Source organism: Myodes glareolus, chromosome X (genome assembly GCF_982192425.1).
Source record: "Myodes glareolus chromosome X, mMyoGla1.1, whole genome shotgun sequence".
Classification (NCBI taxonomy): domain Eukaryota; kingdom Metazoa; phylum Chordata; class Mammalia; order Rodentia; family Cricetidae; genus Myodes; species Myodes glareolus.
In genome coordinates, this window is record NC_142053.1 from 143,484,453 (window position 1) to 143,497,182 (window position 12,730).

Below are 12,730 nucleotides of genomic sequence, written 5' to 3' on the forward strand. Positions count from 1 at the left end.
CACATAGATCTCTGTAAGTAATAAAGCTGATTGGCCCATTAGGTCAGGCTACTTATTAACTAACTCTCACATCTTGATTAACCCATTTTTCTGATCTATTTTAGCCATGTGGCTCAGTACCTTTTTCAGTGGGGCTGCTCACATCCTGCTGCTTTGGTGATCTGGGCAGGAGTGGGAGGAATCAACTTCCTCCTCCCCAGAATTCTCCTGCTCTCCTTGCATCATTTCCACTTCCTGTCTGGTTTTCCCACCTACACCTCTTGCCTGGCCAATCAGTGTTTATTTAAAACATGATTGACAGAACAGACAATTCTCCCGCACAAATTTTTATATCTAAGCCTTACTGCTCCTGCTGCAATAGTCTGCCATTTCCTTTATGGTTTTTTTTTTCTTTTGCTGTCCTGTTTTCTCTATTTTTGTTAGGGACTAAAGGACATCTCGAACATGCTTTCCTTTCCAAAAATTTTAATTCATTTGCAAAAGATAAACACCTAATTTGGATTTGAAGAATAACAGAATAACCTCTTTATCATGACATAAACTAGTAGGAACAGACTACATGCCTGCCAGCAATGCTTCTTACAACACCAATGCTATCTCAAGACACAAAGTCAACTTCTCCCATTCGGCCTAATGCAACAGGTTACACAACAGGGAAACCATTAGGGATAAGGCTTTTTAAAAGCTGTGTTCCATATAATTTATTGCATGAATTACATTTATGGCCTCCTCATGCAAAACTTTGACTCTAGTAGCTTACCAGTATATACTATAAGAACTGCCTTTTTTAAAAAAAATCCAGCTGCTGAATTAACAATGATAATCACAAATGCTGATGACTTACCATAAAACAGATAACCATGTTAAGCATTTTTTAATTTAATTCAGTTCATATAAAACCCTATGAGGCGGCTAATTTTACCATTTAAGGGTAAGAAAACAAAACTCTGCAATGCACGGGCTTCTCTATACTTCAGTAATGAAATCTGCCAAATCTCAATGATGAAATGAGAGATTTCATTCTTCAGTTACATTATCTGTCCACTGTAGACTGCTGTGGGTGGGGCTCCATCCACATCAGCTACATTGAGGATTCAGAAACTCAACACTGATGGAAGCAAATAAAAATGAACAGTATCCAGGGTTGGCAGTCTAGGAGCAGGAGATCCTGGGCATCAGACTCTATCAGTCAGAGAGGGTCTTAGAAGGAAACAAATGGCACACTCAAACAGCAAACGAAGAAGAGCTTTAGATAGTGGTATACGCCTTTAATCCCAGCACTCCAGGGGGCAGGGGCAGGCAGAGCTCTGTGAGTTCAAAACCAACCTGGTCTTCAGAGGGAGTTCCAGGACAGCCAGGACTGTTACACAGAGAAACCTTGTTTGGAAAAACCAAGAATAAAAAAAAAAGATTATAAAGGGGTTATTTATAAAAATATGGGAAGAGTACAGGAAAACAGAAGGGAGAAGACAGTGCTTGAGGCCAGAACCAGGGAACTTACATCCATAGGTCTGAAGGCTCAAGAGCAAGGAGTAGGTAACAGAACCTGGAATTGTAGGGACTGGGTTCCTTGATAGGAGCTGTTACTTCTGATGAAGAGGTACAACTGATCTGAAGGATTCCTATATCTCCATCCTCCTTCCAGTGGTATTCACTATAAACAAACCTAATAGAAAATCAGAAAGCAAAGGAACCTTTGACATGTTCCGTATAAGTCAGCCTCTAGTGCTGAGGAAGAGGAAAGGGAAGCAGGTAATTGTGAAGGGGCAAGCAGAAGACATGCAACAGCCATCAACTGTTGAAGAATTCAGCACACAGCAAAGTTCAAAGATTTGGTGGACTGGTTACTTTTCTCATACCTATGACTTGAAAAGCACAACTTAGGGGAGGAAAGGTTTATTCTAACCCATGGTCTATCTATAGTCTATCTATAGTCTATTGTTGCTGGGAAAGAATGTTACCAAGAGCATGAGGTGGCTAGTCATACTGTGTTCACAATCAGGAAGCAAAGAGAGATGAATGCTTGGGTTAGCTGATTTGTCTCTTTTCAATGGAGTATTGCCACCCACATTCAGGACATGTCTTAACCCCTTCCATTAATCTACTCTGGAAACACCCTCAAAGGTATTCTTTATTAATGCCCTAGTGTTTCTTAAACCAATCAGTGAGTAGTTAAAAATAACTATCATATTTGACAAAGTGGAGGATTATATTATATAACTTCATAAAGTTTTTTGACTTTTAAACATGGTTTGCCTAAAATGTTATAGTTACCAATAGTAAAAACAAAGCATAGTTAATTGCTCATGACAATGAAAGTATGTCTAATACCATTGACAACAAACAGTTACCTAGATCTGGTATGAATCTTAACTACTCTTTTTTTCCTGCTATCATCTTAGAAAGCAAGTCAGAAACTTTGTGGTACAAGTCTATGCAAGACAACAGTGAGGAAATATCCACAGTAGATGGCAGCATCCAAAAAAGAATGATGTAGGGATAACAGGCTGGGAAAGTTGCCTCTAAAGGAAAGGATTTGCCCTTTTTTGGATATAATTTGAATGTCTCGTAAACTTTCACATAAAATGGGTTGGTCCTCTAGGAAGCAGCATTAGGTGATGCTGAGGAACTTTGAGAGAAGGGACTTTAATTAGTGTTCTGGGGGACCCTAGTTTCTCACCATTTCTGAGATCTTGGCTTGAGATATTACCACCTACTTAAGCATATACCCTCACCATCGCCATCCTATACACTTATCAGACGGCCAAACCATTGTGGAATACCTGATTTTCAACCTAAACCTCCCAAAGTGAGGTTTCTTAACCGGGTGGTGGTGGCGCATGCTTTTAGTCCCAGCAATCAGGAGGCAGAGGCAGGCAGATCTCTGAGTTGGAGGCCAGACTGGTCTATAAAGCAAATTTGAGACAGCCAGGGCTATACAGAGAAGCCCTGTCTCAAAAACAAACAAAAAAATGAACAAAGAAAAATCATTTCTCTTTCTTAAGTTACTGTCTCCAACATTTTCCTGTAGTGATGCAAAGCTAAGTAATGGCGAATCAATCCCACACCAGTTAGGTTTTAAAGGGGTATTTATTTTGGGGGGTAAAACTTACATATACATAAACCATCAGGAAAAGAGCCTAGTCGTTGGAGCAGGAGCCAGAACCAAGTGCTGGAACCAAGAGACCGAGCCAAGGCTTGCCGCTCTTTTTATAAAGAGAAATATACCACGTCCCAGTAGGCTGGTATTTCAGCGGCTATTGGCTGATGGAGCGGAAGGCACTCCCACAGCACCATGGGCTCGTACTTCAGTGACTATTGGCTGAAGGAGCAGAAGGTACTCCCGCAGCACCTCCCCCTTTTGTTTAAGTAAGAGAGTTCTAAGCCTACTACGAAATTATATACAGTAAGTACAAACCTACAAAATTATATACAATAAGTACAAATATCCTATTCTAACTAGCTAAAGTCTTGTATAATAAATAACTTGGCCAAGTCATGAGAGGAAAGTAGCTACATTTATCTAGTCTTCAACCCCATAGAAGATCCAAGAAGGGAAATAATGTTACCTGAGTAATTAGGAAGTGCAATCAAAGAACTTCCAAAACATGCAACAAATCACAGAGACAACTGGCTACCTGGGCAATCACCAAAGACCTGTTTGCAGCATTGAAGCAACCAACTTTGACTAAGGCCTAGAATAACTGACAGATTATTTTTAACAGGCAAGAGATTTTTCAAAACCATCTTACCCTGTCTTGGCAAGATTTAACAGTTCTGTTTATCCATTTCCGGATTTTATCCATTTCCGGATTTTAACAGGCAAGAGATTTTTTCAAAACCGTCTTACCCTGTCTTGGTAAAATTTGACAGTTCTGCTTATCCATTTCCGGATACTGTGTATTTGTCAGTAGTTGAGGTATGGGCAGTTCCTTGTCCAGAGGCCAGTTTTATCAAGAAGACAAGCTCCAAGTGGAGTGTCTTTGGTGCCCAACAATCTCTCGGGAATAGGTCGGTGTTGCCAGGAGTGATTGTGTCTCACTACACAGAACTCTAAGATTAAATTAAATGCCATTTTCTACAGCTTTTCGAAGAGGTTGAAGACGATTTATACAGAATATAATCTCTATGTATCTAAAGAACCTGATTAGTCTAACCATAAATATGACAGACATAGATGACTATTGATCTATAATTCTTAACACGTATCTAACTTAAGGACTAAAAGAATAAACAACTGTGCAATAAATGAGGACAATGACCTCCAAATGTAACTAATAAATATCAATACATAAACAATATATAAGTGTCTTAATCAGAGGAAGAAATGTACACTGCAATATGGTAAACATATATCAATACAATATATATCAATACATACAAAATGTTTTAAACAGGTAGAAGCATGCATACATACAATATTCAATATAATTTAACTTTGTATCCATATACAAAATTCTACGCCGATGTAATTATCTATAAACAATTACTCACAAATACCATTATTATCTATCCAATTTTCCCTCTTTTTTTTCCAAAAAGATCCCTGAGCTTATAAAATTCCTTTCCCAACTCTCAACTGTATACTAATTATAATCAATCCCTAAATATTGTTCCTAAACCTGAGGACAAACTGCTGAGAGAGGGGACATCGTCCTCTAGAATTACTTCCAGCTGTCATGGGGGTGAGGTTCTTTCTGGAGGATCCTGGGAAAGTAAAATGATGGTTAAATTTCAAGACCAATGTCTTTTAAAATTGCAAACAGTCTCTGAGTATTTTGTGGAGGTCTGGCCAGAATGTTGTGCAAGATGTGCACCATTTCAGCTAACCAAGTTGGAATCATCTGTGCAGCTGATACCCGAAACAGGACTTGTAGTAGCACTTTCAGTATCATGACGTCATATCAACCGAGTGGAATTGTTGTTATGGGGGTCCCATCTTCTTCCTGGAAACTTCAAATGTCAGTGCAGAAAAAACTCATTGTTCATTGTGGAAAACTTAAATATTAGTTATATAGACATATACAAAAATATATTCAATGAAAGGTATGATAGACATATTCAATGAAAAGTATGATAGATATGAAGAAAAGCAAAGATGTTTTCTAAACTCATATTTCTTTCTGTCTCATATCATGGCTCTTGACATAAGACAGAAACTCCAGAAACTCTGGGTTTTTCTCCTAACAACAGGCTTGGAATTAGAGAGGGACCAAGCCAAGAGTCCAACCCCAAAACCAGCTCTATAAATTCAGAAATATGATTTAGTATATTCCAGAGCTTCATACTCACAGAACCTATTCAGTTTTCTTGATAATCCATATTGGGTAGTTATTTTTCCATCTATCAGTATTCAAACATCCAGGGTCCTTTGAATTTTTCAAAGACGAGTGTTTTCCTGTCAGATAAGAACAGAACCCTGCCCCCATTCTATGTTTTTCTTACCACCTGTATGGTTATCATCATTGTAGATGCTGTCATTTCTCGTTTCCAAGAGGTTTCTTCTCTTCAAATCTAGCCTTTATTAATTTTGATGGTATCCACAATTTTTCTTCTCCTGTGGAAAAAACAGCAAAACCCCTTCCCCAACGTAGCACATCTCCTGGCTTCCATTGAGAGGTCAGCACATCCTTGATATAAACCGGTTGATTTATTTCAGTAGACTTTTCCATTATCCAATGTCTTTCTGCCACTGCTGTTCCCTTCTCATTAGCTTTAAGAAAATTCAAGGTTAATAAGGCATTATGTAATCTATTTCTGGGGGCATTTCCCACCCCTTTCTGTTTATTTAACATGTCCTTTAGAGTTCAATTTGATCTTTCTATGACTGCTTGACCTGTAGGATTGTATGGTATACCTGTAACATGCTTAATATTATAATAAGCAAAAAACCGTTTCATTTTCCTAGAGACATAAGCTGGACCATTATCTGTTTTTATTTGTGCAGGTATACCCATAATGGCCATAACTTCTAATAAATGTGTGATTACTGAGTCAGCTTTTTCTGAGCTTAAAGCAGTTGCCCACTGAAAGCCTGAATAAGTGTCAATGGTGTGATGTACATATTTTAATTTTCCAAATTCTGCAAAGTGGAACACATCCATCTGCCAGATTTCATTCCTTTGAGTACCCTTCGGGTTAGTCCCTGCAGGTAGTGGTGTTTGGTTATATAAAGAGCAAATAGGGTATCTCTTTACAATCTCCTTAGTTTGTTGCCATGTAATGGAAAACTCTTTCTTTAAACCTTTGCTATTGACGTGATTTTTTTTATGACATTCAGATTCCTGCAACACACTACCAATCAATAATTGATCAATATCTGCATTACCTTGTGCTAGAGGACCTGGCAGACCCATATGGGATCGGATGTGTGTTATGTACATCGGGCAAAGCCTATTCCTGATTATGTCTTGTACCTGGATAAACAGTGAAGTCAACTCTGTATCATCTGGTATAAATTCAGCAGTTTCAATATGCAAGATAACTCTTTCTGCATATTGTGAATCTGTAACAATATTAAGAGGTTCTTTAAAATCCCTTAGCACCATAAAATGGCATATAATTCTGCCTTCTGGACAGAAGTATAAGGACTTTGTTCCACCTTACTCAATTCATCTGATTTGTAACCAGCCTTTCCTGATTTATTAGCATCAGTATAAAATGTACAGGCTCCAGTTATTGTAGCATCTTGTACAATTCAAAGAAGAATCCAAGAAGTTCTCTTTATAAGGTTAAGTCTACCAATTTTTGGATAGTTGCTATTAATTTCTCCCAAAAAATTAGCACAAGCACTTTGCCATGATTAATTGTCTTTCCATAACTTTTTTATTTCATCAGTAGTGAAAGGCACTATAATTTCTGCTGGGTCTATACCTGCTAGTTGACGAAGTCTCAGTTTACCTTTTATAATTAATTCAGAGACCTTTTCTACATAAGTTTTCAATTTTTTACTTGGTTTGTGAGGTAAAAAGATCCATTCTAAAATAGTATCTTCCCTCTGCATTAAAATTCCCGTAGGAATTCTCGAACCTGTGTATCCTGGGAGGCGTGGAAGTTATGGCTGAGGGAGGGCTTATGCCAAGCCAAGCTGGGCAAGTCGAGCTGGCGGCAGGCAGCCAAGCCAGAGGCCAGCAGCTGAGCTGGTGGGTAGGGGGTGTGGGGTGGTTCTTAAACAAAACACTGGGCGCCATATAATGGCAAATCAATCCCACACCAGTTAGGTTTTAAAGGGGTATTTATTTTGGGGGGTAAAACTTACATACACTTAAACCGTCAGAAAAGGAGCCTAGTCGCTGGAGCAGGAGCCAGAACCAAGCGCCGGAACCAAGAGACCGAGACGAGGCTTGCCGCTCTTTTTTAAAGAGAAATATACCACGTCCCAGTGGACTGGTATTTCAGCGGCTATTGGCTGAAGGAGCGGAAGGCGCTCCCGCAGCACCGTGGGCTCGTACTTCAGCGACTATTGGCTGAAGGAGTGGAAGGTACTCCCGCAGCAGCTGACGAATACAGTATGCAACAGACTGTCCCACCACTGCAAGACTCTTTACAGATCACAGAACAGCTGGCACACACAGGAAGAAGAAAAGCATCTTAAGAACCTGATCTGTTCATTCAATTGACTTTTCTTGAACACATCACTTGTTTTTGAAATATCATTTAATATTTGTGAATGCTCATTATAAAGTACCCATATCTGGTGTGGGAGAATTGTCTGTATTTTGTCAATAATGTTTTAAATAAATGTTGATTGGCCAGTCAGGAAGTATAGCTGGGTCAACCAGACAGGAAGTAGAGGTGGGGCAATGAGAACAGGGGTATTCTGGGAAGCAGGACGCTCCCTCCACAGTTCTGCCCAGACTACCGAAGAAGCAATATGTGAGCTGTCTTGCTGAGAAAGTACCGAGCCATGTGGCTAACATAGATAAGAATAATGGGTTAATATAAGCTACAAAAGCTAATAAGTAGCCTGAGCTAATTGGCAGTCAGTTTTATAACTTATGGAGATCTCTATGTGATTTTCTTTGGGGCTTGCCGGCTATGGGTAACTGGGCAGGACATAAACCCCAACAAGCAGGCCCGTTCATATTACACATATCTCTATATACAAAATGGACTTAATTCCAAAAGCTATAAAGAGGAATAGCTGGGCCGTGGTGGTACACCCCTTCTGGGGCTTATGAAGAATCTATTTCTCAACAGATTCTTCTCTGAACACAGTCACAGATAGCTTAGCATTTAAATAAAGTTACCTTTCGGGGTGTTTTTTAGACGCATGCTTGAGTAGTGAGGATCTATTATTTATCTTTTAAACAAACATGAATAAAGCAGAACTCTCTGCCTGAATCTGATATGCACAGAGGCCAACATAATCAGCAAACATTATGCTCAGTGCTTTATATGCATGGCTGCATTTCATTCTCACAAGAGTCTTAGAAACAGGAACCACTACTTCTCCTTTATAGATGAGATTGCCAATGGAATAAGGGACAGTGGGCCCAAGATAGCTGATCAGTGACTGGCCCAGTGAAAACTTAACACAAAGGCCGAGACTCCACAATCTCACCTTTTCACAAACCAAGTTCCTCAAGCAGTCAATCCTTCAATACCTATTTAGAGAGTCTTTGATAATATGTGATGGTAAAAAAAAATGGTTATTGAATTTTAGAACAGTGAGATTTTTCAGAACTATACAACTGTCTAGCACCATGCTATTCAATGTGGTAATCATTAGTCATACGAAGCCACTCAATTTAAATTGTTTAACATTAAATGAAAGCTAAAGTTCAGTTCTTCAGTTTGCAGTATCCCACATTTCAAATGCTCAGGAGCAGCACATGACCAGTGACTACCATAATGGACTGAGTGAGTAGACTATAGAACATTCTTTGAAGAAAGATCTGAGAATTATACTAATATAAAGGATCCCTCAGAGGCAATGGTCAAGTGGGAACTATCACTATCTTTAAGATTATTACTGTTCAAGGGAGGAGTATGAATATGAGCAAAGTGGTCAAGATCATGATGAGGACACCCACTGAAACATTTACCTGAGATAAGGGGAGCTCACCAACACCAACTGGACTGGGAAGGAACAAGCACAGGACCAAACTAGTCCCTCTGAATGTGGTTGACAGTTGTATGGCTGGGACAGACTAAGAGGTCACTGGCAGTGGCACCAGGATTTATCCCTACTGCTTGTACTGGCTTTTTGGGAGCCTATTCTCTTCAGATGGATACCTTGCTCAGCCTAGATGTAGTAGGAAGGGCCTTGACCCTTCTACAAAGCAATGTGACTTACCCTCTCTGAGAATTAGATGGGGGTGGGGTGGGAGGGTATGTGGAAGGAATGGGAGGAGGGGAGGGAATTGGAACTTGGTTTGTTATTTTTTTAAAAAAAAATCTAATAAATTAAAAAAAAGAAAACAAACAATCTTTATCTAATCCTCAGAGAGGGTAAGGCACATTGCTTTGTGGAAGGTCCAGGGCCCTCCCTACAACATCTAGGCTGAACATGGTATCTACTCGAAGAGAATAAGTTCCCAAAAGGTCAGTACAAGCAGTAGGGATTAATCCTGGTGCCACTGCCAGTGGCGCCACAGTCTGCCCCAGCCATACAACTGTCACCCACATTCAGAGGGACTAGTTTGGTCCTGTGCTTGTTCCTTCCCAATCCGGCTGGAGTTGGTGAGCTCCCATTAGCTCAGGTAAGCTGTTTCAGTGGGTGTCCTCATCATAATCTTTACCTCATATTCTAACTCCTTCCACTCTGCAACTGGACTTTGGGAGCTCAGTCCAGTGCTCCAATGTGGGTCTCTGCCTCTGTTTCCATCAGTTGCTGGATGAAGGCTATATGGTGACATTTAAGATAGTCATCAGTCTGACTATAGGGCAAGGCCAGGTCGGGTCCTCTCTCCTCTATTGCTTAGGGTCTTAGGTGGGGTCGTCCTTGTGGATTTCTGGGAATCGTTTGTTTTCTTTTAAAAAAAAGAAAAATAAGGGGCTGGAGAGATGGCTCAGTGGTTAAGAGTACTGGTTGCTTTTCCAGAGGTCCTGAGTTCAATTCCCAGCAACCACATGGTGGCTCACAACCATCTGTAATGAGATCTTGCGCCCTCTTCTGGCATGCGGGCATACAAGGAGGCAGAATGTTTTATAGATAAATAAAATCTTTTTTAAAAAAGAAAAAAAGAAAAACAAAAGATTATTACTGTTCAGAATGTTAGAGAGTATTTTACAACATGCATGCTTCTACACATCTAAACAACAACAGAAACATCAAGATTTTTATACCCCCATTGTTAGGACTAGACCAACCCTTTCTCTGTAATTTATTTCTAAGATGTACAGTCAGTCAATCCTCATTATGTAAAGGGAATCAGTTCTAGGAACTTCTTCACAGAGATACCAAAATGTATAAATGTTTAAGTCAGTTATATAAAATGATAAATGTATATAAAACTTATGTGTACCCTGTTGCATTTGAAAGCATAGCTAAATTGGTTGTAATAGTTAATCCAAGGTAAATGCTATGTAAGTAGTTGTTATACTATATTGGTTAGGGAATAAGACAATAAAAGAACTTTCTTATACATTCAATACATGTGCAATTGGTTGTTTTTTTTATTTTTGAGATTGCAACTTAATTACAACATTTTCCCCTTCCTTTTCCTCATTCCAAATATTCATCTCTACTCTTCTTCAAATTCATGGTCTCTGTTTTCACAACCCTGAAATCGTACATACAAGTAACATTATATGAACCCAGAAGATTATATTTAGGAATATATATGTATGCATGAATACATATATTCATGTGGATTTTTTTAAAGCTGCATCTGAATCCATAGACATGGAAAACACAGTTGCAATAGCTGACATTAGAGAAAGTAATAGCTGATACTTTGGGAAACTTTAGAAATTTATCTGTATAGGTATTTTCCCTGCAAGTGGATCTCCTATAACTGGGGCTACAGATGGTTGTGAGCCACCATATGAATACTGGGAATCAAATCTTGGTCCTCTACGTAAGCAGCGAGTGCTTTTAACCACTGAGTCATCTCTCCAGTCCCCTGCTCTGCTTTATATATTCTAACTTGGAGTCAAGCTATCTTGTTCGTTTTTGAGGTGCAGGACACAAGGTCTATAAATTAATTCCATTTCTTTTTCTGATTTTTCTGAGACAGATTTTCTCTGTAGCTTTGGAGTCTGTCCTGGAACTAGCTCTGTAGACCAGATCTTACTACTATTCACTTCCTCTATCATCTCTTAATGCCACAGTCTCTCTACTGTAAAAAAGTCAATAACTGCTCTTAACTTTATAAGACTTATATAATATAGTAACATAATGATCAAGCCAAATGTCTAATTACCTGGGTCAGTGGCAGAGATAATTGCTCCAAAAAAGAGACAATCCGTGTAGTAAAATTTATCAGAGAGCTGGCCCACAATCTTCATGAGTTTCACCACCCCATACATAAGATTTCTGTAAGATGATAAGTAAACAGTGTCAGGGGAAATCTTGCTGACATATAAACAGTAAATAGAGTGCTATTAGAACATTGCACTTTAAGGGACATACAGGAAAGCAATGGGCAGTTTTTATTGTTGGACAATTACCAGGAACCTAGGCAAATAGAACTTTGACACCAAAGAATGGTTTATTATCTTGCAGAAGTATCTAAATACTTCCTTTGTTATTGTTGCTTTTTTGTGCATGCATGGGGGTGGGGCACTGAGAGAAAGTACCCTGTAGACTAATCTAGCCTTGACTTGCTATGTAGCAGAGGATGACCTTCAACTTTTGATCCACTCAAGGATGGCCCTGAACTTCTGATTCTCTTGTCTTTGCCTTTCAAGTGCTATAATTACAGATATAACCCACCACCACCCAAAATTTTGTGCATTTTAGGTAAACTCCACTAACTGAATTACATCCCAAACCCTGAATATTTCACTCTTAAAAGTTGTTCTCATTGACAACTATATCATCTGTGAGGTATGATCTTTGATGAGTCATGAAGTTAAAGGGTCTTAAGCAACTAGGTGATAGAGGAGAATAGAAGATAGAGCCTCAAATAATGTATAATAAATGACTACAATGTAGATTTATAAGATAATATAGCTCAATTCATAAAAACTAAGGGTCTGGGTGAAGCTAGAGGGACAGATATTACTAATATCTCCATCAAGAAGTAGTGCAAAGAAGGTAAAGACAAAACCCTCTTGAAATGTCTTATTAGACCACCAGTGTCCCCACTGATATACCTGGCCTCTTGCACTCTTTGGGTGAGGCAGGCTAGCTATAGCCCCTCTCATATTGGGCAGAATGTGACATGGTCTAACAGGGATCACCAAGTTCAATATTTCAGTTTGGCTGGAGCAAACTTCCTACGTGGCAGATTATAATCGGAAACAGTAATGAGTGTTGAAAAATAGTCTATTGTGTATTACACATGTGTGTATGTATCTGTGTGCATATACCAATAATAACAGCAAATGCAAGGCTTAAAAGAATAAAAATAACATAGAATTAACTCCATGTACACTAAGGCCGAGACTAACCATTTAATAAGAGTTGTGATAGCAAGGACAATGTCACTGTCTTCCCTTATGTCTTTAGTGACTAGAACATTGGACTGGCTAGTGGTGAAAAAAATTGTTTGCACTGTAGAATGTAATCCTTATGAGAATTAGCTAAAACTTAATGCTTGCCTAGTGTGTGCCCAGGTGT

At 39.0% G+C, this 12,730-nt stretch overlaps 1 protein-coding gene across 6 annotated transcripts in view; it reads right to left on the reverse strand.

The window, feature by feature from the left end:
- Positions 1-12,730, reverse strand: part of Slc9a7 (solute carrier family 9 member A7) — a 218,940-nt gene that overhangs the window by 91,780 nt on the left and 114,430 nt on the right. For all 6 annotated transcript variants that reach the window (XM_048461540.3, XM_048461539.3, XM_048461541.3 and 3 more), the window contains exon 5: positions 11,370-11,482. In XM_048461540.3, coding sequence (XP_048317497.1) covers positions 11,370-11,482 — 113 coding nt within the window. The remainder of the gene's footprint in view (positions 1-11,369; positions 11,483-12,730) is intronic.